The 26,180-nt window shown below is 37.3% G+C and overlaps 1 protein-coding gene across 1 annotated transcript in view; it reads right to left on the bottom strand.

The window, feature by feature from the left end:
* Window positions 1–1,497: 1,497 nt before the first annotated feature.
* Slc25a36 (solute carrier family 25 member 36) overlaps window positions 1,498–26,180 on the bottom strand; it is a 32,307-nt gene continuing 7,624 nt past the window's right edge. Inside the window, exons 2-7 of the mRNA XM_050157297.1 lie at window positions 22,165–22,329; window positions 18,999–19,076; window positions 16,137–16,237; window positions 8,691–8,757; window positions 5,777–6,057; window positions 1,498–5,153 (exon numbers count right to left, since the gene is read on the bottom strand). Coding sequence (XP_050013254.1) covers window positions 4,960–5,153; window positions 5,777–6,057; window positions 8,691–8,757; window positions 16,137–16,237; window positions 18,999–19,076; window positions 22,165–22,329 — 886 coding nt within the window. The 3' untranslated portion in view covers window positions 1,498–4,959. The remainder of the gene's footprint in view (window positions 5,154–5,776; window positions 6,058–8,690; window positions 8,758–16,136; window positions 16,238–18,998; window positions 19,077–22,164; window positions 22,330–26,180) is intronic.

The following is a 26,180-nucleotide window of genomic DNA, read 5'->3' as shown; positions in this document are numbered from 1 at the left end:
AGCCACAAGACCAACAGAACAAACGAAAAGAAAACCAGCAGGAAGGGAAGAGGTCCAGTAGCGAGCACCTCCACGGGTGGACGGTTGATTCTACAAGAGGATAAGACACCACCAGAAAACTTTTAAGAACTGATGAACACTCTCAGCAAAATGGCGCGATACAAAATGAACATAAAACCCAGCAGCCTTCTTACATACCAGTAAAACATACTCGAGGGGGCAATAAAGAAAAAAATTCCATTCACAACAGCCTAAAGAGATACTTTGGAAAAAAAAATTAACAAAGGACAGGAAAGATCTGCATAATGAAAATGCCTTGAGTTTCACAAGTTGTGCAAATGGGACACTAAGGCTGAGAAAGCATAAATCCAAATTCTTTTCCCTGCCACACCCCGACCCCTTAACATGAGCCCTGAACTAAGTCCTGTCAGTGTATCTTGTGTGAAGAACCCGACTGGGTCATGAACTAAGTCCTATCGGTCTCGACTGTTCTTCTGTTGGTGTATCTTGTGTGAAGACCGCCACTACCAGCACAAACCGTTCAACTTTACAACAGGCACAAGCCACAGAACAGCACCAGTTTGACCTGGCTTTCATGTCTGTAAAAACATGTCATGCTTGTTGTTGATGGGGACTCAGCGAAAATTACAAACGTAAAGTGGGTAGGCACCAGGAGCATAATTCAGTTAAAAAGCAGCAACCATCACCTAGTGTGTATGTGGGAGCAAGAGTGCCACAGTGTGCATGGGCAAGGCGAGGACAACTTGCAGGTTTTTGCTTCCCCCCACCATGTGAAGCTGAAGGACCTATCCAGGTCATATCTAACCCACCTGCTTAGCCATCTTGCCTGCCTACTAGCATCTATTTTATCCACATCACCTAATATGTATGGATTCACCTGGTTATCCTACAAGCCCTTTGGTTTCCAAAAATATTGACTTTCCTGATATCTACAATTAGAACAAAAAAAAGTTAATGTAAAAATGTTACAACCTAGGCCGGGCGATGGTGGTGCACGCCTTTAATCCCAGCACTCGGGAGGCAGAGGCAGGCGGATCTCTGTGAGTTCGAGACCAGCCTGGTCTACAGAGCTAGTTCCAGGACAGGCTCCAAAGCTACAGAGAAACCCTGTCTTGAAAAACCAAAAAAAAAAAAAAAAAAAAAAAAAAAAAAAAGTTACAACCTAGACAGAATGCATCAATTTAATACTCTAATTAATTGTGCAATGTTCTATAAATCAGATTTGTTTTGTTTTATGAAAAGCACTGGACTCAAAGAGCAACAAAGACCACAAAGAATAGTTTTTTTTTTTTTTAAACCAAGCTATGAAAGAGTTATACTACCAGACTTTTTGATACCCAGACAACTATCAGGTCTAATAGGTAGAAAGTTTGTTTGCTGTATGAACAAAGGAGCCTAATGCCTAACTCAGAAGGTAATGCAGTCTGTTCCACATACAATACAATTAAATCTTCACCATAACAAAATATTAATATATATATTTTAAAAACCACATTTTCAAAAGCATTTTAATTTTCTGAATTTTAATTCAAGTACAAGTCAGCTAGTTAACATAAATACAGAATAAATGCACATAATTTGCAGCCATGTACAAAAATGCAACAATAGCAACACTCATATAAATGGGCAAAACTCATCAGCTCTTTTAAAGCTGGCTGAACTATGAGTGATTGGTATAATTTAATTCACATCCACTGGGGTACAGTCAAAAAAGTTTAACATAACTGAACAGAACTAGACTTTTTAGTTTCTAAAATGGGCAGCATAAAAACCAAGGTAGAGTTAAGGAGAAACAATGTTAGAAAAGGTATGTGAGGGGCAGAAAGCACTTGATTTCATAGGGTAAAATGCGGTCCTGTTAGCAGACACCCATCTTCTTAGGAATGTTAAGTCATGATCAGTGAGGACAAATGAGCTGTCTCAGCCCTACAGGGGTCCCTATAACACGAGCAGTTTCCAGAAGAGCATGTAAACAGAGATTCAAAGCAGGTCCTTAGAGAAAGGGGAGATTAATTCCTGCCACTTAACTTCTTCAAATTGAAATCGCTATTTCATGGTGATTTTAAAAAGCCGCTTTAAATACATTTTTTTTCTTTTGAACACCCAAACTGCACTCATCCTCACAAGGCTAACACACAGCAGACATCCAGGGTTAGGAGACATGGCTGGGCTCAATGACCTAAGGATGTTGTCATAGTTTCAGAATTCTAAGCCAGTTGAGCTCCCTCTAGTGAGTCAGGCTGGTTCTACAGTCATATAAGAACTGGGACAGATCTGGTGGGCATGGTGGGCAGGGTCTGTAATACCAGCACTTAGTAGGCAGAGGCAGAAGAATTCGGAGTTCAAGGTTATCTTGGATAATAAGAGACCCTATCATAAAACAAAAAGCATAGTTTGGTAGTAGAGCATTCCCTGGAAATTTAAAGCACTATATGGTATCCCACTAGAGCTCCGCGGTTCACCAACTGGAATACCCAAATTTCAAGCCTTTGAGCCACAGCAGCAGAGTCCCTGATGGGTGAGGGTTTGCTTCCAGTGGCTGCTGCTCTAGCCTAGCTCTAGTCTGAATAAGTTCAATTTTCTGAGAGGACCACAACAAAAGTATACAACAAGGTCTACTCTAGCTCTCTAAGACATTTTTAACAAGATTATCTGATTGAAGACAATTTTTAAAAACCCAATGCTCTGAGTATGCACAGCTTTTTAACATTACAATGGACTTAAGAAAATCTTTAAAGAGACAAACTATATATAATACACATATATGTTTTTTAATTATCTCTGTCATAAAGTAAACTATGGCAGACAGTACTCAGGGGAAAAACAAAACAGACCTCATTGCTCCTTTCCAATGACTGCTTTCAAAGTAAATACTAAGACTTTCTTGCAGAACACACACCACAACTCTTTAAACACTGAGTACAGCTCACTAGAGGCTAATGGAAAGTTTTTCTTACGAAACACAGAGCACATGTTCATCCTCGAAGGACACTTATTATGGATCTGCTACAACTACACAGGCTGTTCCTTAGCTGCTGGTTTTCTTGTCATTCTTCATCATCTTAAACACAGGAGAACATGTCCTACATTCAACACAACTAAGAGTTCTGGATCTTCACAGAGCAAATGGCACTGTATCAGGCAGTATCAATGGCACCTGAAGAGGCAAACACTATAGCCTGAGACCTTCTCTACAGATTTAAGTTAAACCCCAGGTGAGGATTTATTTTTGGTATGGTCCATGTAACAAATGTCAAAGCTGCAAGAATTCCAAAGGTAACTATCTGAACTTGCCTTTGGTCTCCAAATAGACTGGAATATTTTTAATTCCAAATGAGCACCTCAAGAACATCCAGTTATTGGTTACAAGGAAGTCAAGGTGAGAAATTTAGGAGGGCGTTAAACTTCATTGGTGGCAGCAGCGAAAGCTTTCAATGGCACGCGGCTTTTCCCATAGTGTGGCATTACACAGTACACGGCACACTTAGAACACTGGAAGATCTCCAAAATATCTCCAAAACATGTCTAAAAATCCAAAAAAAAATATTATGAACACTGCTTCTGCCTAATACCTAATGATATTTTAAAAAATTAACACGAATTCTTACCCCCTTAAAAGGCCACAAAGTGCATTCACATAGTCATTCTGAAGAGAAAGCCATTGCACAAAATGTAAGGTTAGGGTACACCGATGAGTACCACAGTGGAGTTTAATTTAGAAGTTTTATTTATATACCAGTATAGCAACATCCATTGGAAAATCTATAGTACTACAGCAAACACCTTTATAATGGCCTTATTTAATACATTTAAATTGTTAAAAGGTGTCACTGACTCAATAGCAAAATTTAAAAACTATATCTTATTAACACATTGAACTGAAATTCGCCTGACTTTATGATAGAACATTCCGGGAAACTAGGACAGATAACATCTGTCCAGTGCAGCACACTGACGGACAAACTCCTGGTCGACTACGGTTGCTGTCACATAGCTGAAGACCTCTTTTTGTAATATTTATCTTGTCCTAAACATTAGCATCACTTCAAGGGCAAAAGTAAAAAATTACCATTTTCTCTATCAACGAAGAATAATCTATACAGATGTGGAAATAATTTAGAGGTTAAAATTCTTACTGTAAAAGTAAGAAGAACAGACTCAAAAGTCACTAACTTCTCTCCTTGTGTAAATAACACGTGGGTATGAGAATGTGATAATCACATCTGGCTCTATTCATGCATATGTAATTGGAGAAGATGTGACGCAGCACTTGTCATAAAGTCACTGAGTTGGCATCCACTAGCTTATTTTATAGCCCCCACATTAACCATGCACATCTGATATGATAAAAGTCCACATTGTAATAAATATATTAGTTGTAACCAAAACATTCTAATGCTGATAAGGTATTTAGATACCATTTCACTGGTTGTCAAATACAGTGACTACTGATGCCAAATGATTTTAGAACACTGTACCAGGCAGGGCCCTCTCAGGAAAATCATCTTAAGGATCTATCTATCATTATTTTACAGTATTACAAAAGATGTCAAGTTAGACATTTGCAATTGTCACCACTGTCTTTGGATAATTACTTAGAGATGACTGTTTAGAAGACTGAAAGAACACAATTAATACCATACTCTGAATGTCATAAATCAATTAAAAAAAACCCCATAGTTGTGAACAATGGTAGAGAAAATGGCAATTTTAAGAAACGAATGCTTTTCGAAGCATTCTCTTAGAGGTGGCCCAGGGCCTGTTCACTGAAAGACTAATGTCGTGTGGTACTTTACTTCCTACAGCCAAACTTCCACTCAGCCATAGTAGTTATATGCTTCCAGACTACTGCCTTCTGTCCATCATGCTGGCTTCAAGATTCCATGGTCCACTGTGATCTTTTGGTCTTCCTGCTCTGTCGCATGACAGCCCACGCTGCTATCCATTAAGTAGATACACCACCAATTCATAGGTGGCCATCATAATGGCTGTGTTTGGAATTTGTCTCACCAGATGAGTTGTTAGGCCACGGTAAAGAGACCCATAACCTTCTTCTTGAACAATCAAAGACAGTGTCTGAAAAAAAGATCTGTATTTTGTTCCTTCTTCTCGTAGTCGTGTTCTTACAACTTCTGTTTACGAAAAAAAGAAAAATCAATTTACTGAAACATTACTCTTATACTTCCACTCTCATCATACAGAACATACACCTACTATTACTCTATAAATGCAGGATAGTGGTTCAATGCATTGCTTACCGAACCAGTCAGACTACATAACAGCAAACTAATATAGCCCAGATCATATACACTAGTTAACATATCTGTTGCAGAAACAGAAAAAAGGGTGTATATGCAGCATGATAAATAAATAATACCCACAGATATATGGATATAAGAATTAGAAATGAACATAGGAATTAAGCTATGAATATAGGGAATTATTTTTGGCAGGCATGCTTAATGTACAAACGTAACACAAAATAACATAACAAAAGTGCTTGGGCCCTTGCAGTTTAAAGACTTTAAATTTGAGATCCATTTCTGATGTACCCTTGGGCAATTACTGAATTTTTACATTTCTTCTTGTCTCCAATTTGAAAATGATGGCATACCTAACATTATTAAGAACAACATTTTGAGTCAGGTGGTGGTGGCACACATTTTTAATGCCAGCACTTGGGAGGCAGAGGCAGGTGGATCTCTGTGAGTTCCAGGACAACCAGGACCACAGAGAAGCTCAGGCACTCTCTTACCGTGTGGATACGCTATGGTTGTGGCACAGGTTTTTGAGGTGGCAGCAGCTAGCATCATTCTCACAAAATCCGATGCTTCTTTCACAGACTCTTCATCACTTTCCATCATCTTACACTCCAGCAGTTTTTGCTTTATACTTTCATAAATAACAAAATGGATAACTGTCTCTGATATGCCAGCATAGGAGGCAGACATGCCTCTATAAAATCCTTTCAGTCCATCTGTTTGATATACTTTACGAACACATTCAAATGCACCCATTCGCTTTTCCCCACGATTCCTGAAAGGAAAAGAAGAGAAAACAACTGACATTAATTACTGGAAGTTTTTTTTTAATCAGTTAAAAAATATATATATATAAATATATATTTTAATATGACACTCTACTAAATAATGGTCTTTGTCAACTCATTAAGAATTTCAAAATATATGTGAGCTCGAGGCAAGCCTGGTCTACAAGAGCCCCAAAGCCACAGAGAAACCCTGTCTCGAAAAGCGAAAAAACAGGGGCTGGAGAGATNGAGCAGTAAGCAATAGAGACAAGTGCCCTGGGCTCGGCGCTGTTCCGGCTCTATTCTAGCTGTTCCGGCTCTATTCTAGCTGCTCAGCCTGGGAATAGATCATCTCCTCATCTGTGAATCAATGAACACACTTGGGTAAACTCTCAGAAGTGCCCTACAGCACGCCAGTTCTATAGTCACAAGTCTGGAAGGTGAACATTCTCTAATTCGTCTGATAAGCCATTACATGCCCAGAGCACAGCTGCATCTAACAGACCCAGACCCTGTGGAGAGAGCCAGCTAGGGACCCAAATGATTCATGTCACCACCACCACCCCACCATCCCCTCACCCCCACTGTAGAGCACTGTCTGGGCACACAATGAACCTAAGAGTCCCTATATCTTCTCAAGGTTAAAGAAAATTCCAGAATACAGTGCACAGTTATTATAGTCTGCCACGACTTGAATTCCAAGGACAGACGTCACAAACCTTACCCCACAAGTCACTTAGGTGCTTGGGTCCACATCTGTACATTTGGCTTAACCATAAAAAAAAAAAAAAAAAAAAAAAAAAAAAAAAAACTCTCAAACAGTCCCCAATAAAATTAAAAAAAAAAAAAAACAAAAAACAAAAACACAACTACAACTGAGGAACACTGTATCACAAAGCAAGGGTTGACTTTCTTCCATTTCACCCAGGTCCACCTGAAAACGTACCAGACAAATGTAATGCCTATGTGGTGTCCTTGTGAGTAGCTTGGTAAACGATTCTGTGGATTCTGTCTCTATAGTTACAAGGTGCTTACTCAGTATCTTTCCCAAGATAATCTTTAGTACCACTTAAAGGTACAGATTCACTTGTAAAAACACTATTAATACATCATAGAAATACTACCTCCTAGCTCAGGGTTTTTATACATAGGTCACTGGATTTGAGCAATGGGCTTCATTTTAGACTAGCTACCATGTAACTTGTTTAGCTATTGGGAGGCCCTTACAAGCAATTCATACAGGTGGGTAGAATATCACTTTCTGGCTTGGTTAACCTATTGTTTCCCAATAAAAAGCACATGAAACTCTTTAACATACAGGCAGTTTTCTTATTTACTATTTCATTATCAACTAATGTAACTTTTTTGCATCCGAGGGGAGATCCACATTTCAAAATGAAACTAAAGCAACAATAAATACTCAGCAGTAGCCCTCACAGCACCAGAAAGTGCTATTCAGGATGCTGGGAAGATTTCAACTAGATTTTACTCAGCTGTGGACCCTGTATGCAACAATATTTGACTGGCTAGGCAAGATGAACCTACTGGTACAATACTAGCAAGTCTATTTCAGGGGATACTCAATCTGCTTTCTGACTGAACGTGAGGCTTGCTCCATGGCAAAGATTCATATTTGGTTCTGAAAACTGTCAAAACCCTATGGCTAAGTGGGCAAGCTACTTGTGTTTTCCTCAATGAGCAGAATACCCCTGTCATATCGCCTTCCAAATACTATGCTCATGTCCACAGAAGAATGCTGATGCCAGCTTCCTTCTGTAGTGGTGAGCCATGACTGCAGACTGGTCAGTGCGCCAAGAACAAACGACTGGTGAATGCTCAGCTATGATGGGACACAAGCCCCTCCGAGGACCAGCAAACACTACTGGAAGAAGGGCTGGAAGGAAGTAAGAGCCAGAGGAATAAAAATAGGTGTGGAACACTGCCCAGTCATAGAGTGACTGCAGTGTGGCAGCTGGGATGACCTGCATAGGATCTCCACAAAACTGGGCTGGTCAAGACTGTCGGGGGAGGGGAAGGGGTTCATGGAATGCCACTTTTTCCTGAAGATCTGGATGTTTTAGTTAAAGGTTGATGAGGGGAGAATTTCTTCAGTGGTATAGCTATCTTAAGGAGCCTACCTTATTGTAAATAAACTGTTACCCATGGCTCCTATAAATAACCCTAAATAAATTCACAGCTGCATACTCAAAACAGACAAAAGCAGAACTGGAGCTAGTTAGAAGAACAGGATCACAGAGAACGGGGCAGGAGAGAGTAACGGGGTGAATGATAGAAATGCCATCATGGGCATGTATGGAGATGTCATAATGCCATTCCATGTTTGTGTATAAACAGGATAAAATGAGGTAAGGTAACCTGGCCCTGAGGCATTACTGATACAAATTTATATTAAAAAAAAAACACTTAAATCTATGTTAGCTTATTTTACTTTCAAGAATAAATATGCCTTAAGCTGGGTGTGGTGACTCACCTGTAAGCACAACACTTGGGAGTCTGAGGCCAGAAGAGGGCAGCCTCTGTTCCTCCTGGGCTACATGAAGACCCTATCCCCAAACCAAACCAAACCAAACCAAACCAAACCAAACCAAACCAAACCAAACCAAACCAAACAAGCACATACCTTGCATCAAGCTGTAACCGGGTCTTTATAAGCCAAATGGGGTTTGTTGCAGTGATTGCAGTAAAACCTAAACAAATATATTTAAAATGAATGTCAGTAGACAGGAACCACTATTCACACTAAGGATCATTACACTGTATGAATCTACAGTAACGACAATGGCTACAAAGGCTTAAACTATTAACTGAAGTAAAGCTTTACACTTTGAACACCTGTTCATCCACATAAATTCTCCATTCTGGCCTTCCTAGAAGAATCTTATCTGCCCTCAAGTGTCGCTCTAACTCACGTGCAACAGGGTGCTCTCTACTCGGTGAGCCGAGCTCACAAACAGCAGCTCTGTGCATTCTGCAATAGCTGCCTAGGGCAGGCACCTCACCTGCACACTCCACTCACATGGGCTTCTACACAAATGGCCCCACTCACTAATATAGGAAAGATTTGTTGGGCCCCGTTTTTTAGTTCGTGTTTTTTTGTTTTTGGTTTTTAAAGGAAGTATTAGCACAGAGGTAAGGTTTCTGTTAGGGTTAATAGGTGGGATCTACTTGTCATCCAATTAAATAAAACTCTAAAGTCACTGGTACAGATAGTGAAGAAAGTCAGTGGGGTAGAAGGCACTCTCTCTCACTAACATTCAAAGGTCATCCAGTAACTACTGTAGAGAGCAGTCCCCATGGTGGCTCAGGCTCAAGACAGTAAATTAGGATCTCTGGGCAGTGAGTTTTCTGGACCATGCACTATCTTTTACTTGGTGTCTTCCTACTTTTAGAAGAACAACAGAGAAAATGCAGTCTTAATGACAGGAATTTATAAAGATGTTTCACCTATACAAAACAGGGTATTCCTTTTGCTTTCACATTTAAGATCAGTAATACAAACTTCAGAGAATTACATTTACTCAACTGGCCTTTAAATTCACTGAAAACTCACGAAGAGAAATAAGAAACTTAGCTATTTAATACCTTCTATCAAATACTATCAAGTCAAGCAGATTGTTTTTAAAAAGATATACTATATTCATCGCATTTAAATATGAACAAAAATATTGTGATATGTTTAATACTACTTTAAGAGCAGTTAGACTCAATCAAACTTTCCTTGGCTTTTAGAGCTGCTACGTAAGGGAAATAATTTTACCGAATTGTTTACAAAGCCAAACTAGGTTTCATAATGAATGCTCTTTCCCCTTCTGCAATACCAGATAATTAACTCACTCAAATTTTATTTGTTTTATGCCATGTTTTAACACTGTTGAAGTAGCCACATGACACACAAGGGGGGGGTCCCCCAATTAAACCTATTTAGCAAGATATATGAAGTCTTGGCTTATAACTTTCATAATTTTGTGACTAGTACATAGTTTCTGCTTTTCTTAAGTGCTTTTAATATTACATCATAAAGAGAAAAGAGACCAGTAACTATGGCAGCATTAGCTGGTAATAACATAATAAATGTGGAACAGATTGCTAAGGAACATCTTTTTTAATAGGGGTTCTTCTCATGAGTACATTCTCGGTGAAAGAATAAATGTGACCATCTGACTAGTTTAAATGTTTGTCTTACATCTTTAATCTCAGAATGAACTTACACGGTTATTTTCTTCCTTTGAAAATTCTTCCTATTTTTCTAAATGAGAAAGTTAAACTCAACATTTAAAAATTATGTATTATCAGGCATCAATACAGGTCAAAACACCACGTAACTCCTTGCTGGAGACTGAAATCAAGGCCTCACCACTGGTAGGCAAGTGATCTAACTACAAAGTCGGAGCCCTGACCACGATTCTTAAACAAGATTGTATCTCGTAAGTATTTTTAGTAGTTACATGTCTATGCAGCAGGATTAAGAGTTTTTAAGTAAAAAGACAGGGAGCAGTATAAATCTACAATTATTCATTATTCACAATAATTTCAATTTCTAGAAAAAACAACGTGCCTTCTTTAAAAACTTAATTTAAGAGGAATATAGTAGAAATCCTTTAAACTAAAAATAAAACTATTCAATTAAAAATTTTCATTTAACTTTTAAAAAAAGATTACCACCAATTTTAAATTTAAAATAAAACTTCTAGTTAAAGTTTCTGTCCTAAATCTCTTTCCAAGTCACAAAATCCCTTACTTTAAGATCTGAACAATACATATAAAAATTGAAGACTCAAATGGTAACTTTAAAACTACTCTGTAAATAAACAATGTCAGAAAGCAAACAGGTATTTCTCACTCAACTAAAATTTACTTTCAGACACAGTATGCACCAGGCCATGACTAAGATTTAGGTAAGTGAGAGAACGCTATCTTGAAGTTGGTATTGCTGAAGCTATGCTTGCTGTGGCTGTTCTGACTTAACTCTTGGAGGAATTGGTGCCTGTGCTCAGTACAGACAACCAGCCAATCAGCAAACTACTGCTGGCTTGGATAAAAAAGCCAGGCATTAGCTTTAGGGTTTTAGCTGTTGGTTCTTTAAAATTTTGTGTATATATATATATATATACACACACACACATATATATGTACATATATATTTTAAAATATATATACATACATATTTTTTTAAATGCTGATTTTTGAGTTTCACAGTATTACTTTCTCTTAACCAAAAAATAGTTTAAGTAGCAAGTAGACATTTTTAGACTAATTAAATCTGGAAAAGTATAACCTATTAACACAAGAAATGAAACAAATGGAGTAAGACGAAATTTATGTGGTAAGGCAGTTTGTGGTTATCCCCACTAAACATGTCTTCTTCCTACATTTACAACAAGCATGCAGATATTGGGCATGGCGATATAAAGTTTAAAAATTGCCTATCACTTTTTATTTTGCATTTTAGTTTTGCTACATTTTGATAAAAGGTTAATGTATTCAGAACACCCAAATAAAACATTAAAATCAGCTGAAGAGTATAACAAAGTCCACTTATAATTAAGACTTTGTACTGCTCCAGAAACAACTAAGGCAAAGTGCCAATACATTTAGTTAATAGTGTCCATGTTTTTTGAGAAAACTATATATAAATTTAAGTTATGCACCAAATAAAACTCCACTTGATAATAAGCCAATTAAAAATATAAACAAATCCCACCCATAGAAACTTGCTGAAAATGTTTAAGTGATATCTGCAGTATTGCATTTTAGTACTTGTTTCAATTAAATCTGAAAATGCAAAACATATACAACCTAAGATAAAAATATCAAAACTTTTAAAATTAAAACTACACTAAAACATCTAAGACTTCATTCACTATAGCCTGTACTTCTTAGAAAGTAGAGACACCAGTCTTTTCAAAATAGCAGTAATCAGGTCATTCAAATACCAAGAGACTAGAGTGAAAAGCACTATATTAGGATTTTAAACGTTAGCTAAGACAAGACAGCTATCACTATTTAACAGTTGTCGGACAGACAGCATACTATCAACTTCAGCTCTCTCTAATATATTAATATAGCGTTGTCATTCTGGAGGCCAAGGCTATATTACAGCTAAGCTGAAGACCCCATGTTTACATGGTAACTGGAGAGTACCCCATGCTTCCTTCTAGAAGGATAACAAAGGGACCAGAGTTAAATCTTTATGAAATACTCAATAATGCACACAAATCCATGTCCCACCTTCTACTCATTCCATAGCTATTATAAAATCCCAGGGTGTGTTTCTTATACTAGAGGCTGCAAGAGATGCTCAGATCAGTACTCACGAGGTTAAGTTAGTCCATATTTCTACAGGAAGTGACCTGCGGATGGGGAGCATGAGATGACACGATCTCACTCTTTTCTCGGGAGAAATGTACAGTAAATGCCTAAAATAGACACAGGCTTTTCTGTATCATAACAACAAGCAGTGACCTCATCAGATACACGTGTACAAACTGAATCCCACTGGAAGGATTTAAGAAATATTTACTGTGAGATCTTTTTTTTTTTTGAAAAATTTTAAGTAAGAAGACTATCAGAAAGGGCCTTGTGCTTTATTACAGAAGTGCACAGAGTACTGACAACCCGCCATCTTCAGCAGATTCAGAGTCCAAATACTTACCTAAAAGGATGATCAATTTTTTCTTAAAAGAAAAAATGCTAACCTTGTCAAGGGAGACGCTAATGAAAGTTTAGAAGGGATGCTATGTTCCGTTTCCTACCACTGTTATCTACCATGAAAAGAGCTGCAGACACTTTTATCTGTTCTTTAATAATCAGATTATCTAGTGATTTAAAAACCAACCAAGCAAACAGAAATACTCTGAGGCCCAACAGAATATTAAAGTCTGGAACTTTGTGTAACTAATTAAGATCACAGTGCTAACAAAAGTACCTGTCACCTTTTGACTCTAACAGTAATACTGCACATCCATACTTATGGAATATTTTGGATTATTTTGTATTAATTCTTGTGTTCTACAAAACAGAAAACAGGAAAAATGTTCACAAATAAGCATACAAAGCAGCTGTCCAACCACGCACCTGGCTGACTACTGTAAGGTAAACTTTATATTTAAGGAGTAAAAAACACCTAACGTTACATTTAATTAATGAAGTAAAAAAAAAAAAAATCACAGAAAAAAAAAGATGCCTTGAAAAAAATGTGCTCTTAAAAACAAACAAAAATCCCAAATAATAATTATGCATTCTGTAAGCATATATTACTCACTCGATATATTGATGACACAAAATGATTATTATTGACACATTAGGAATTTCACACCAAATACATGGTTACAGATAAAAATAGAAACAGAAATTTATTTCCTTTATACTTATGTCACATATAAAAAATATGTGCTTGTCAGGTAAACTTTTAAAAATTAAGAATTACTGTAAAGAAAGAAGAAACAATACATTTAGGCATACCAACGGGTGCCACGGTATATCAGAAGGCTACTCAAGATTATTTCAACAAGACAGACACAAAGCTGATACCCCAATAGCCACAGTAAACAGTGTAACAACAGTCATGTGTAAGGGGTAAAGGTAAAAACAACCAGGATTACTTGGATTAAATATCTTTGTAACTAGAAAATGTTTCAGTAAACAAAAACAAACTACATTTTAGCTGTGGCCACTTACAACACTGCCAAAAAAGACTCTCTATGACTGCAGTTTTGACTAAGTCTAATATTTAAATTATATGTGTTAGTCGATCTGGGTAACATGCAAAATGAAACTAAAGACAGGCCCTGAGGCTGTGTATGTTGACTGGTGTGGTCAAATCTCCAGGTAATGGGGCTAACAGCCTCTTTTAATGCAGTTTTGCTACTAAGGTGACAAGGTTAGCATTTTTTTTAAACAATCAGTTAAAATCTTTTTCACATAATTATCTTTAAGTATTTTGTACCTCTTAAATCATTCTTTGATGTCCAAAAATATGACCCTGAAGAAAACCCAGAGCAATCTGCTGTTGATTATTTCAAGAATAAAGGGGGCAAAAAGCTACCTTAATCAATCTGTACTGGACCATTCTCTTTCACCAGCCATGTAGCTACACATAACAACCTGCAAAGCTAGATGTTAATGCTAACAAATAGTACAAGGAAATGCTGAAGGCGTAATTTTCAGGAAATGTAACTGCAAACAAATGAAAAAATACTTTCAAATTACATGGTAAATGCAAAGGGTAATAAAGTCTGAATACGCATGCTTATCAATTTACCAAGACTGAAGGAATTCAAGTTGAGAAACAGTACTAATGAAGATATTATACATTTAAGAAAAGAATTTTTAATACGTTTTACTGAATTAATTTGCAATGTGATATGAAAACAATAATAATTTTTGGTGAGATATTCTAATATAATAAAATGTTTCTGTAAGAATTTAGATACCCTGGACTTCTAAATGTGTAATATTGAATCCATAATAAACACTGTCAACTTTAAAGTGACTAATCTCTTTTTCTTTTTTCTTTCTTTCTTCTTGAGACAGGGTTTCTCTGTATTCCTGACTATCCTGGAACTCACTTGCTCTGTAGAACAGGCTGGCCTCAAACTCAGAGATCCACCTGCCTCTGCCTCCCAAGTGCTGGGATTAAAGGCATGCGCCACCACTGCCCAGCTTATATAGTTTCTTGATTTCAAATTTTTTTTTTAAGTATAAACATTTCTTTTTAATTTTCTGGAGTTAGAGACAAATAGGCCCCACAAACAAACATCGACAATCTAGAAAGAGATTTTTAACCTGGTGTAATGGTTGCTGGGTTTACCAACTTTCACCTATACCCAGACAAATCTGTGAAAGAAAAATATCTTTAACCAACATCTATAAATAGTACAATTAAAAAATTCTATTCTGTAACTAGGCAAATACCATTATACTAAGAACTAATTTTCAAAACCCAGTCTATCCAGATCAATCCAGTTATTCCATGGATAAGGTCCCCCAAACTCCCAGGAATCAAGATCTCCAGACTGGCAAATCAGAGTATACACTATCTTGACTTTAAGCACTGTCCCTTCCAGCTTCAAAACGTCAATTAGTCATCACTGCAAATATAAAAAGTCTTGAAAAGAATTTGTAAGCTATATGCTAGATTTATTATATAGCAGAGGCTATCAGTCTTTTCATAAATCAGTATTTCAGGTTACACTTGGCTAAACTGGTTAAAATGTGGTTCAAATTAAACTATTCTAAAGAGAAAATCATTAGCAGTTTAAGGCACTTATCACTAAGTGCACAATGGGAAGTCAATTTATTGATCAACAGCTGATAAAAGCAACTATAGTTTTCCTTACAAAGTTATAGAACAATTTGGAAATGGGTGGATTAAATAATTCCCAGAAAATTGAAAGAATTTCCTATTAAGAACTAAATTCAAGGCATCGTTTAACATGCATGGCAGCAAATGACTCCAGAACCAGTGACAAACCAATCTCTACCACTTACTCTTAGAAAGACCTATGAGGGTTGTGCTGATCCAGAAGTTCCTGGAAACATTTCTACACAAGCCAGTGTCTAAAGTTAAGGTCAGTATATAGTCTAGATTATGAGGAATGATAAACATCTTCTCAAACATAACAAATTATAGTAACTGGACCATAATAAAGATCACAAAAATTGTAGCATCCAAGCACAGGACACAACGAATACTTTACCAAGTACTGGCGGCACATTTCAGACAGAAGCCAAAACATGCAGCAGGAAGCACTAACGGAAACTGAAGAGAGCAAATGGCAGCTCTAGTTCCAGTGGGATTATGGCTGGACTCTTAAAGCATGAATGCATTAAATATTAGGCAATACACAGCAAAATAAATATACTATCTACTGTCTGCCACTTAAACTCTTTAATTACAGAGATGTAACTGATATCAGGTTTTATGTATAGCAAATGTTTTATTCAAACGAACAAAATCATCTTTATAGATTTTAATTATTAAAAACACACTATCTTATTTTGATAAAATCATCATATAATATTAACATTTCCAGGTTTGAGACGTTTTACTATTAAATATTCATACCTGCCATTGCAGCTGAAATCATGTGTACTTGGGTAGAATCAGGATCAAAAACACCATTCAACTTTTCCTTGCAGTTTGAATAAGCAGCAAAGTATATTGCTCTAAAAATAATTAATAAAGCATAAATCTTTAAAATTCTAGAATAGAGAATTCTAATAAAGTCTCAGTCATATTCACTATAACATCAGTTTACCTATGTTTCCACTGAGCATGTTTTATACTTTACAAAGGCTAAACTCCAATGTGTAGTTCCCAGCACCCACTCTCACAGCTCCTAAGCTGTGCTCAACACTGACAACGCGAATCACGTCCTGTGCACCAGTGAGGCTATGCTATTTGCATTTCTGAGTTAGTGTACTTAACCTGAGTTAGGTGGTCGTAACTTTAGAGGTAGAGTTGATCTAATTGATCTGATGCTGGACAGTTTTGAGAATCTGTAGTATATTTTACCCTACAAACACATACAGAGTAGGTTTACACATTCTACTTTTTGATGCTGGAGATCCAAGTCTTTATTCCTTTTATACCTCTTGTCCACAGTATTTTTATTTTTTTGGTTTTTTTTTTTTTTTTTCTTCAAGACAGCATTTCTCTGTAGCTTTGGACCTGTCCTGGAGCTAGCTTTTATAGCCCAGGCTGGCCTCAAATTTACAGAGATCCGCCTGCCTCTGCCTCCCAAGTCATGTGCCACCACCACCTGGCATTGCCCCACAGTATTCTTAAGACAAAATAATTTTAACAAATGGGATCAGGCCCATTGGGCCAGCTTAGATTTTGCAATGTGTATAAAATACTCCATTAGACTTGGAGCTCTTTCAGCCTTTGAAGTACTGAATTATTGCCTTGCTGAATCAATATTGCATTATTTCTCAACAAAGCTGACTTACAGTAACAAAGTAGACCAATAATTGGTAATGGAGAGAGTTTCATTACCCCATCTTTTCTTCCTGATTGTCTAAGTATTCTGCCTGCAGGTAAGTGTTCCAGGTGCATGCAGAGCCCATGGAGACCAGAAGAGGGTGTCAGATTCTCTGGACCGGAGTTATAGATGATTTTGAGACTCCATGAGAGTACTGAGAACTGAATTCAGGTTCAGTTCTTAAGAATGCAAGAGCAGCAAATGCTCTTAACCACTAAATCATCATCTCTCTAGCTTCCACTACTGTACTTTTAAAACACATGTTTAAGAAAAAAAGGGGCCAGGCACGTGGCTTTCACCTGCAAATCTTAGCAGTCAGCAGGGAAGACAAGAGGATCTTAAGTTCAAGAGTAATCTGAACTACAAAGTAAAAGCCTGCTTCAAAAAAGAGGGGGCTATTTAATAATACAAAAAAAAAATGTTCCATTTATAAGGAAAATAACAAAGAAAACAAACAAACAAACCTACAATCTTAGGATACATAATTCCAAAACAGGAGGAAAATAAACTCATTCCTAAGAAAGAATCACAGAAGACATCTTAATGAAAAAAACAGGTTATGTAATAGACATCCAGAAAATATAAATAAAAAATAAAACATCAAATTATAATAAAGAGGGTGTAACTACACAAAAAATTAAACATGACAAAATGTCAAAATAAAACTTAGTACATTTAGTAAGTATTAAAAAGATGGACAGTAGCCAGCATGCCTAAGTATGTGGCTGCCCTGGTTTTGAATGCAAGATAAGGCTGCGCAGCCTCATAACTACTATGTAGGCAACCAAGCTCAGCTCTGAAAAATTTCTTAAGATGAAAGAAGTGAAATCCCAGTAAGTAACAAGGTGTGGATGAGGTATGTGGTTTAAAGTACAGAACTAGGTGTCCATATACATTCTAAATAGGAACTTTTCTGGACAGCATTCTACCACGGAAGAATCCAGTTGTGGGGGATCTGATTCTTTCTTCTGACACATGGTGTACATACATGCATGCAGGAAGAATATTCATGCGTAATAAACATTTTAAAAAAATACCTACGTAAAGCCAGGTTAACCTCTATAATTCTAGTACTCAGGTGTCTTAGGCAGGAGGCAGGTAATGAGGCTAGGAGGGCTACCAAGTGAGACTGTCTCAAAACAAAAATACAGGAACACTCCCTCACACACATACACCAAATCCTTTAAAAAACATTTATTTATTTTTAGGAAAATTTAAGTTACTACAGTTAAATTTAAAGCATAACTTCCAGCACTTTAGTTTAGCCTTGATCCCTACACTCTGGGAAGTAGAGGCAGGTGGATCTCTGTGATTTCAAGGCCAACCTAGTTTATAGATCAGACCCCCACCCCCACAAAAAAAGAACCCATCCCACATCAGTTTATATTCGGCCCTTCCCATTAAGTATAAAATTCTCCTAATTCCTAAGGTCAAAAGAGAATATAAGCATTTTCTCAGATAGTATCATAATAGGCAAGTCATTAGTTATGAGAAAATTAAGATTTATTTCAAAAGCATTACTAATATACTAGGTCTTAGTCAATCCAATTTAAAGATGTTATTTTAATTTATAGTTTCAAATATAGTATTTTCCCCTCAAATCTCAGTTCCATTCATAACCATTTAAAATATGAAACTGTCTACAAATACTTTTGAACTCAGAGTTACTTTATTCCACATTCATTTTCCAAGTGTGAGTTTTAACAGTTTAAAGCAAACATTACACCTTTTCCCTGACAAGAAACATTTCCTAACAATGAATGTTAGTCCCAGAATCAAGCTTTTCTTTGTAGATTCCTTCTGATTAGCACCAGAAACTCTCAAATACCTTCCCACAAATACTGAAAAGTCATATATATAAATTTAACTGTGTCTACAAATGATTATATCCAGATGCCTTGAAACAAAGACTGCTATAATTTTACTTAGCCTTTTTTTTTTACCTGGAGGGTGCCACCCCCACTAAGTTGGGGCCTAATCCTCTAAACAATGAGCGAGGACCCTCTTTTTCCAGGATAACTCTAAAAAGAAAAAGAAATATTAGAAAGAAATGCTCTTCTATCGTCCTTTACTAATATCCTAGAACAAAACCAATTTCTCCTATTTATAATATATCTTTCCAGTCCAATTTCATTGCTATAAAAACTTTGAGGGGGGGAACAGGCAAAGTACTGAAAAATCAAAGTGATTTACTAGTAATAAAACTTGTGCATATTCTTTTCTAAAATGTCTGGCAAGATGGCTCAGTGGGTAAAGGCACTGGACACTGGGCCTGAGGATCCCTGAGGATCCCTGGGACTGACCTAATGTTGGAAGGATAATTGACTCCACACAGTTGCCTTCTTTCCTCTACATGTGTACTGTGCCATGTATGTACCTATATACACATGCATAAAATGTTTAAAAATAACAGTTTTACTGAGGTATGTAGGCTTATGCTTGTAATTCCAACACTGGGAGGCTGAGATATGAGGATTATCCCGAGTTTGAGTGAGTTAAAAGTCTCAGAATACCAGAGGAGAGGAAGAATCTAGACTGTGACACTGACTTGCTTTCTCTCTCCTTTTCATTTAATCGGCAAATTCGATCCCACAAGCAGAAGTGTAGCTTCTTCCTGGGACTGGGGATCAGATTCAGCTTCACACACAGAAGGCAAATCCTCCACCATAAGCTGCAGCCCAATCCTTTTAGTTTTTACCCAATCCTGGAAACTACCTCAAGTTCTGAAGTACGATGTTAATCAACAGTTTCAGTGAGATGCTATGGCAAGTCTATCACCCTAACATCCCATGGGTTACTAGAACGCTTGGTAAATTTCCCTTCCAATTAGTATTTGGAGAACTTAGTGTATAAAGAGCTCATGACTAGATAAAAAAAAAAAAAGATATACGCCCTCACACTGAAAATTCTACTGAACAGTTGATAAAAAAAGCATATTAATGCAAATAATTTAATAGGTCACAATAAGCAAATATTGTACAAGACATTTATCCCCAGCAGAAAAAGAGATAGAGAGCCTAAAGCATAAGAGGCTTTCTGAGATTAAGTGGTTTCATGAAGCTGTAGAGGTGAGATGCAGACTATTTTAATGGAGAAACCAGGTGTGGTGGCATGTGCCTGTGGTCCCACATCTGGGAGGACGAGGCTAAAGACGTTCAGGCAGTCTAATTAGAATTGACTAGGAACAAAAACAAAAGTAAAAAAAATAAAGCAAAGGAAACTTTAGCACTAAGAAACAGGTAGATCAAGTGCTTCTCTCAGAGTATCTATTACTTCCTCCTGTGCTGGGATTAAAGGCATCTGCGACCACTGCCCACGCAAGAAAGATCTCTTAAAAGGCAGGTGAATGTAATAGTTAATTAAAGGTATAAGTTGAAGGCAAGATTTTTTTCTATGAAGTCCAAAGGTAGAAAACAACACAGTATTCACTTATTGGGTGCTTCAGTGATTAAATGATTTACAAAGAGTTAAGGTGGGCATGAAAAAACTTGAGGAAATGGCGGTGATGGTGGTGGTGCACGCCCTTAATCCCATTACCAGGGAAGCAAAAGCAGGTTAATCTTTGTGAGTTTGAAGTCTGTCCAATCTACATAGAGTTCAAGGTCAGCCAGTGTTACCTAAAAGTGTTGAAGCTTTGTTTCAAACAAAAACCCCTGAGAAATCTAAATTAATAAAAAAAAATTGAAAGTTCTCATGATGACGGAAAACCACAATTACTGAAAACCAAATCAAAGTATATCTCAGGGGTCTAAAGCAGAATTTTAAAAAAGATCTGATCAATGGAAATGTCAAAATTATTCATTTAGAAATGAATTAAGATTCACTTCCTGGAGCTGGAGAAATAGCTCACTGGTTATGAGCACTAGCTGCTCTTCTATAGAGATCCTGAGTTCAATTCCCAGCACCCACATGGTAGCTCACAACCATCTATAACTAGAGTCCCACGGGATCTGATGTCTTCTTCTATTGTGCATATATATGCGGACAAAATACCCATATACACATAAAATATGCAAATAAATCTTTTTAAAAAGATACATTTCCCACACCAATCAGTACTTTTCTGTAATTGACATTTTAATTCAAAACTGCTGACAGATTCATGTACTTAGGTAACCAAGGTGAAAAAAGCGTGATGCAATCTCTTAGTACAAATGTAAATACACTGGATGAGTTCATTTGCTACTACAAAATAAATAGTACTGAACTCAGTTCAAACAGATTTAAGTCAAGTGAACTGATAAGCCAGACACACAAGCATTGAGCGCTAATACAAATCTAACGACACAGAAAACGATCTGAATAAGTTTTGTGTTGCTTTTCAAGACAGGGTTTCTCTATGTAGCCATTGCTGTCCTGGAACTTGCTCTGTAAACTAGACTGGCCTCAAACTCAAGAGATCCACCAGCCTCTGCCTCCCAAGTGCTGGGATTAAAGGTGTGTGCCACCACAGCCAGTGTTAAATAAGTTTGAAAGCAACTTAATTAATATAAACTGGCCAATCTTTTTCTAATCATCAGAAAATGTCAACATACGGAGATTTTTAAAACTGGTATAACTGTTTCAAGCTGAAGCTGTATAAATTATATATATTATATATTTTATAAAAGAAAATTGTCAGCAACTAGATGCAGGTACTAGTGCATATATGTGAACATTAAACACACAATAGCAGCACCAACACTACCTTCATTTTAAAACTAAAAACAACAGCCATCTGGGTATGGTGGCATAGAGGTAGGCCTGTTCTGGATACTGAATTCCAGACCAGTCAGGGCTATATAGTGAGACCTTGCCTGAAAACAAATGATACAAAAATTAATCAATTCAGTGCAAAATACCTACAATAACTTTAGAAAAGAAACCCAATGGATAAATTTAGAAAAAATAGTTTAAATATATACAATTTGGAAATACTCCATTTAATATAATCTTTATAGCTGTTCTACTCCATTATAGTCTGCTACAACTAATAAGTATGATGCATGCTAACTTCTGTCATTAGCTTTTCTAAAAATCCTTTTAAAATGTGTAAGAAAAAATTAGGCATGTGGGAACCACTAAGACAAGCAGCGGCAGCAACAAGATGCACGAGTGCTTTGCTCTCACTTTAGACAGTGCAGAGGCCCAGGGGACACTACTCGGTTGACACTGGCTCCGGTCATGGTGTTCAGCTGAACTTCAGAGACGTAGAGTGTCACAGAGGATGACTGTAACCGTGTCTTGACAACTTCCAGTGGACATGTCAGAATAGCTCCCACTGTGCCACCACATCTACAAAAAGATGAAAAGATCAGAATTTAGGTGTCTAACAGCCAATGAGAATATACATTTTTACTCAGTGCTCTAATCCAAAGGTGTTTTGTAACCTTACTAAAATTAAAAAATCTGAAGACTAAGTTTTTTTGAAAGTTTCACTTACTTGACTATAAATAAACACTTTCAGTCACTAAAAAGTACTGAGGGAACTATGGAAAGTACCCAGCATGTTGCAACTGGTAGCCCCTGTTTCCAAATATCAGAATAAAATTTGAAACAAACACTTAGCTTAGTACTTTACATACAATTAGGTAAAGGAAGAGCTCCAGCGAGGGCCGTTCCTAAAATGATTGGCAAAAGAGCTGATCAGTGCTTCTTGCCAAGGTATGATTTATAGCGCTGATGAAATCCATACCAGTGCTTGAAATGTATTCCATTTTTCACATTTCTTTCTTTTCTTTTCTTTTTTTCGAGACAGGGTTTCTCTGTAGCTTTGGAGCCTGTCCTGGAACTAGCTCTTGTAGACCAGGCTGGTCTCGAGCTCACAGAGATCTGCCTGCCTCTGCCTCCCGAGTGCTGGGATTAAAGGCATGTGCCACCACCGCCCGGCCCATTTTTCACATTTCTAACCCTTTAGGACCCCAGAAATCATTCTGAGCAGTAGGACAGAGATCAATTACTTATGGATAGTCATATGTATTTCTAATTTTAAGTACTCCCAACACTTAAAAGGACTTTGCTAAAAAACAGTTTCAGTCACTATCTCTTATGTCCACATGTGTAAAACAGGCAGAATTAGTGAAAAAAAAAACAATAACAAAACCCTTTTTATATAAAGACTGATCATCAGAGTAACAAAATAAAAACTTTTAATAAAATATTTTGTTTAAACTGGTTAGAAAAAAACTCACAAAATTTAAGTAATAACCTAAGCAATAATTCTTTTTAAAGAGCAGGACACAATGGTCTACATCTGTAATCCCAGCTCTCAAGAAGTTGAGAGAAGGTTAAGGAGGGGGATAACTCAGTGGGTAAAGCACTTGCTGTACAAGTATGAGGACCCCGGTTGGAATCCCTAGCACCCTTGTAAAACCAGACATGGCCATATACTGAGTGCATGCCTGTAGTCCTAGAAGTGGGGTGGAGAACATCAGTACATTCTGGGAGTTTGCTGGCTAACCAGCTTACCTGAAAAAACAGATTCAGACTCAGTGATAGAATGAACACAAGCATGCCTGTGCTCACAGGCTCCCACCACATACACAGAGAGAGGGAGAGGGAAAGGGAGGAGGTGGGGGAGGGAGGGAGGCAGACAGACAGACTACATTCTTACATTTCTGGGTAAGTTAAACAATCTCCATTCAAGTTTAACAAACGGCACTAGATGCAGGTACATTACTGCAATTTTTCCAACTGCAGACAAGAAAGACTTCATGCCCAGCGAGAACAAAAGATAACACAAAAAGAAAACATCACAACGTCAGACTTCTCAATAATCACAAATTTACCTCCAGAAACCTAAACAAAACCAAACTAAACTACCTCTGGGCAGTGGTGGCTCAGGCCTTAAGTCCAGTACTCATGGAGGCAGAGGCAGGTGGATCTCTATGAGTTGAAAGGCAGCCTGGTCTACAAGAGCTAGTTCTAGGATAGGCTCTAAAGCTACAGTCTCAAAAAACCAAAACAAGCACATAAAAAACCAAAACAACAACAACAAAACACTCCAGTATTAAAGGAAGTAAATAAAAACAGTAGAAACCAAATGCAGGAACAAAATACCTTCCCCCACGCAATTTTATCTTTTGTCATTAAAATGGTAAGTGCCAAACTTAGAAAATAGTCGATCCAGATGGTTTATGAGAGCTAAGAAGGACAAAAATCTCTAGAAGGGAACTAATAAAACTAATGTATTTGACCACAGAGAACAGTAGCCAGGTGTGGAGGCTCACATTGTAGAGGCTCACATCTACAACCCCAGCACTTGGGAAGCCAAGGCAGGATCAGAAGTTCAAAGCTGTAAGTGATGGGGGAGAGTCTTCTGTTTTGTGTTAATTTCATTGGTTAAATAAAGAGACTGCCTTGGCCCTTTAATAGGACAGAAAATTAGGTAGGCGGAGTAAACAGAACAAAATGCTGGGAGGAAGAAGGCAGTGAGTCAGACTCCATGCCTCTCCTCTCCAGGCAGTCGCCATGACTCTCCTCTCTGATATGGATGCCCATTAGACTCGTCTTGGTAAGCCACACTCAAGTGGCAATACAGATATTAGAAATGGGTTAGATCAATATGTAAGAGCTAGTCAATAAGAGGTTATAACTAATGGGCCAGGCAGTGTTTAAAAGAATACAGTTTCCGTGTAATTATTTCGGGTAAAGCTAGCCAGGTGGCGGGATGCACCCCACCGCTCATACTACATGTAAGAAACATAAGCATAAACAACTTAGCAAGAGGTAAATATTGAGCCAAACAAAAAGAAAAAGGATAAGCTCTGACTTAATTTTATTAAAAACTGGATGATAAGTAACCATAGTGAAAAGAAATGAGGGAGGAATGGAAAGTGGTACACTAAATTATCACTATCAAAATACCATATAGAAATTTTAAAAATCAATTAAAATTACAAAGAAAAATCTAGAGTTGGACACAGACATCGCAGGGGTAGGGTTCTATTATCGTTCAGCAGCTTCGTTTGGTTCTTATCATGCGCATTTATTTTCAAAATATTGCTTATTGAGACAGGGTCTCTCTATAAAGCCCTAGCTGGCCTGGAAGTCAGATCAGGCCTACCTCTACCTCCTGAGTCCTCAGCAACACTGTACTTATTTAACTTACATGAAAGGGATTTCATTTTTATGGCATCATCAACTTTGTGCACAAGATTAAAGCACTGTGCTATAATGCATTTAGTTTTATGTCTAAATGAGCGTGAGCACAACCAAACTATATTAAATATACAGTATATAGCTCACATGCATCTAAGATGTGAATGTACAATTATTATAAGTTAAGCAAGTAGTTAATTAAAGGAAAGGGTCTGAGAGCCATGATGCAGGCTTAGAGTTTCAGCAAGGTGGAGGCAGAAGAATAATCAGAAGTTCAAGGTTATCCTTAGTTACACAGTGAACTCAAGCAAGGCTACATGAACTATCTCAAAAATCAAATACTATGTAATATTATTTGAGCCTTATTCCACTCCTTCAGTTTCACATCAATAAACTAAATTTTCGTTAAGACAGTAAATTAAACCTTTCAGAAACACCAATTTGCATAACCAATATAATCACATTTTTTAAAAATAGCAAGAAGTCAAGAAGCAAGACCATAAGCTCAAGGCCTGCCTAGCGTACTCCAAGATGAGCCAGGCCAACTTAGTGAGATCCCGTCTTAAGATTAAAAAGAGGTTGGAGGGCTGGAGAGATGGCTCAGTGGTTAAGAGCATTGCCTGGTCTTCCAAAGGTCCTGAGTTCAATTCCCAGCAACCACATGATGGCTCACAACCATCTGTAATGAGATCTGGTTCCCTCTTCTGGCCTGCAGGCATACATGCAGACAGAATATTGTATACATAATAAATAAATATTTTTAAAAAAGAGGTTGGAGCAGAGGCTCTAGGTTTACTTTGCAGAATAGCATGAGAATATAGAATTAAGATGAAGTACCTCAAACCAAAACAAGCTAAAAGGCCTATACCCATGCAGAAAGTTCTAGAAGTTAAAAATCACCAGAAAGATAAAAAGGATTCAAGGTTTTCTGACACTCAACTATCAGAAAACACAAGAAATGGTAAAAGACACCACTCAGGCATGGTGGTGCATACTTTTAGTCCCAGGTCTTGGAAACAGAGCCAGGTGGATCTCTGAGGTAGTCT

This window comes from Alexandromys fortis, unplaced genomic scaffold (genome assembly GCF_014885135.2).
Source record: "Alexandromys fortis isolate MF-2015 unplaced genomic scaffold, M_Fortis_MF-2015_v1.1 scaffold_85, whole genome shotgun sequence".
Lineage (NCBI taxonomy): Eukaryota > Metazoa > Chordata > Mammalia > Rodentia > Cricetidae > Alexandromys > Alexandromys fortis.
The sequence above is the reverse complement of the archived record's forward strand: the minus strand, read 5'-3'. Positions and strand labels throughout refer to the sequence as shown.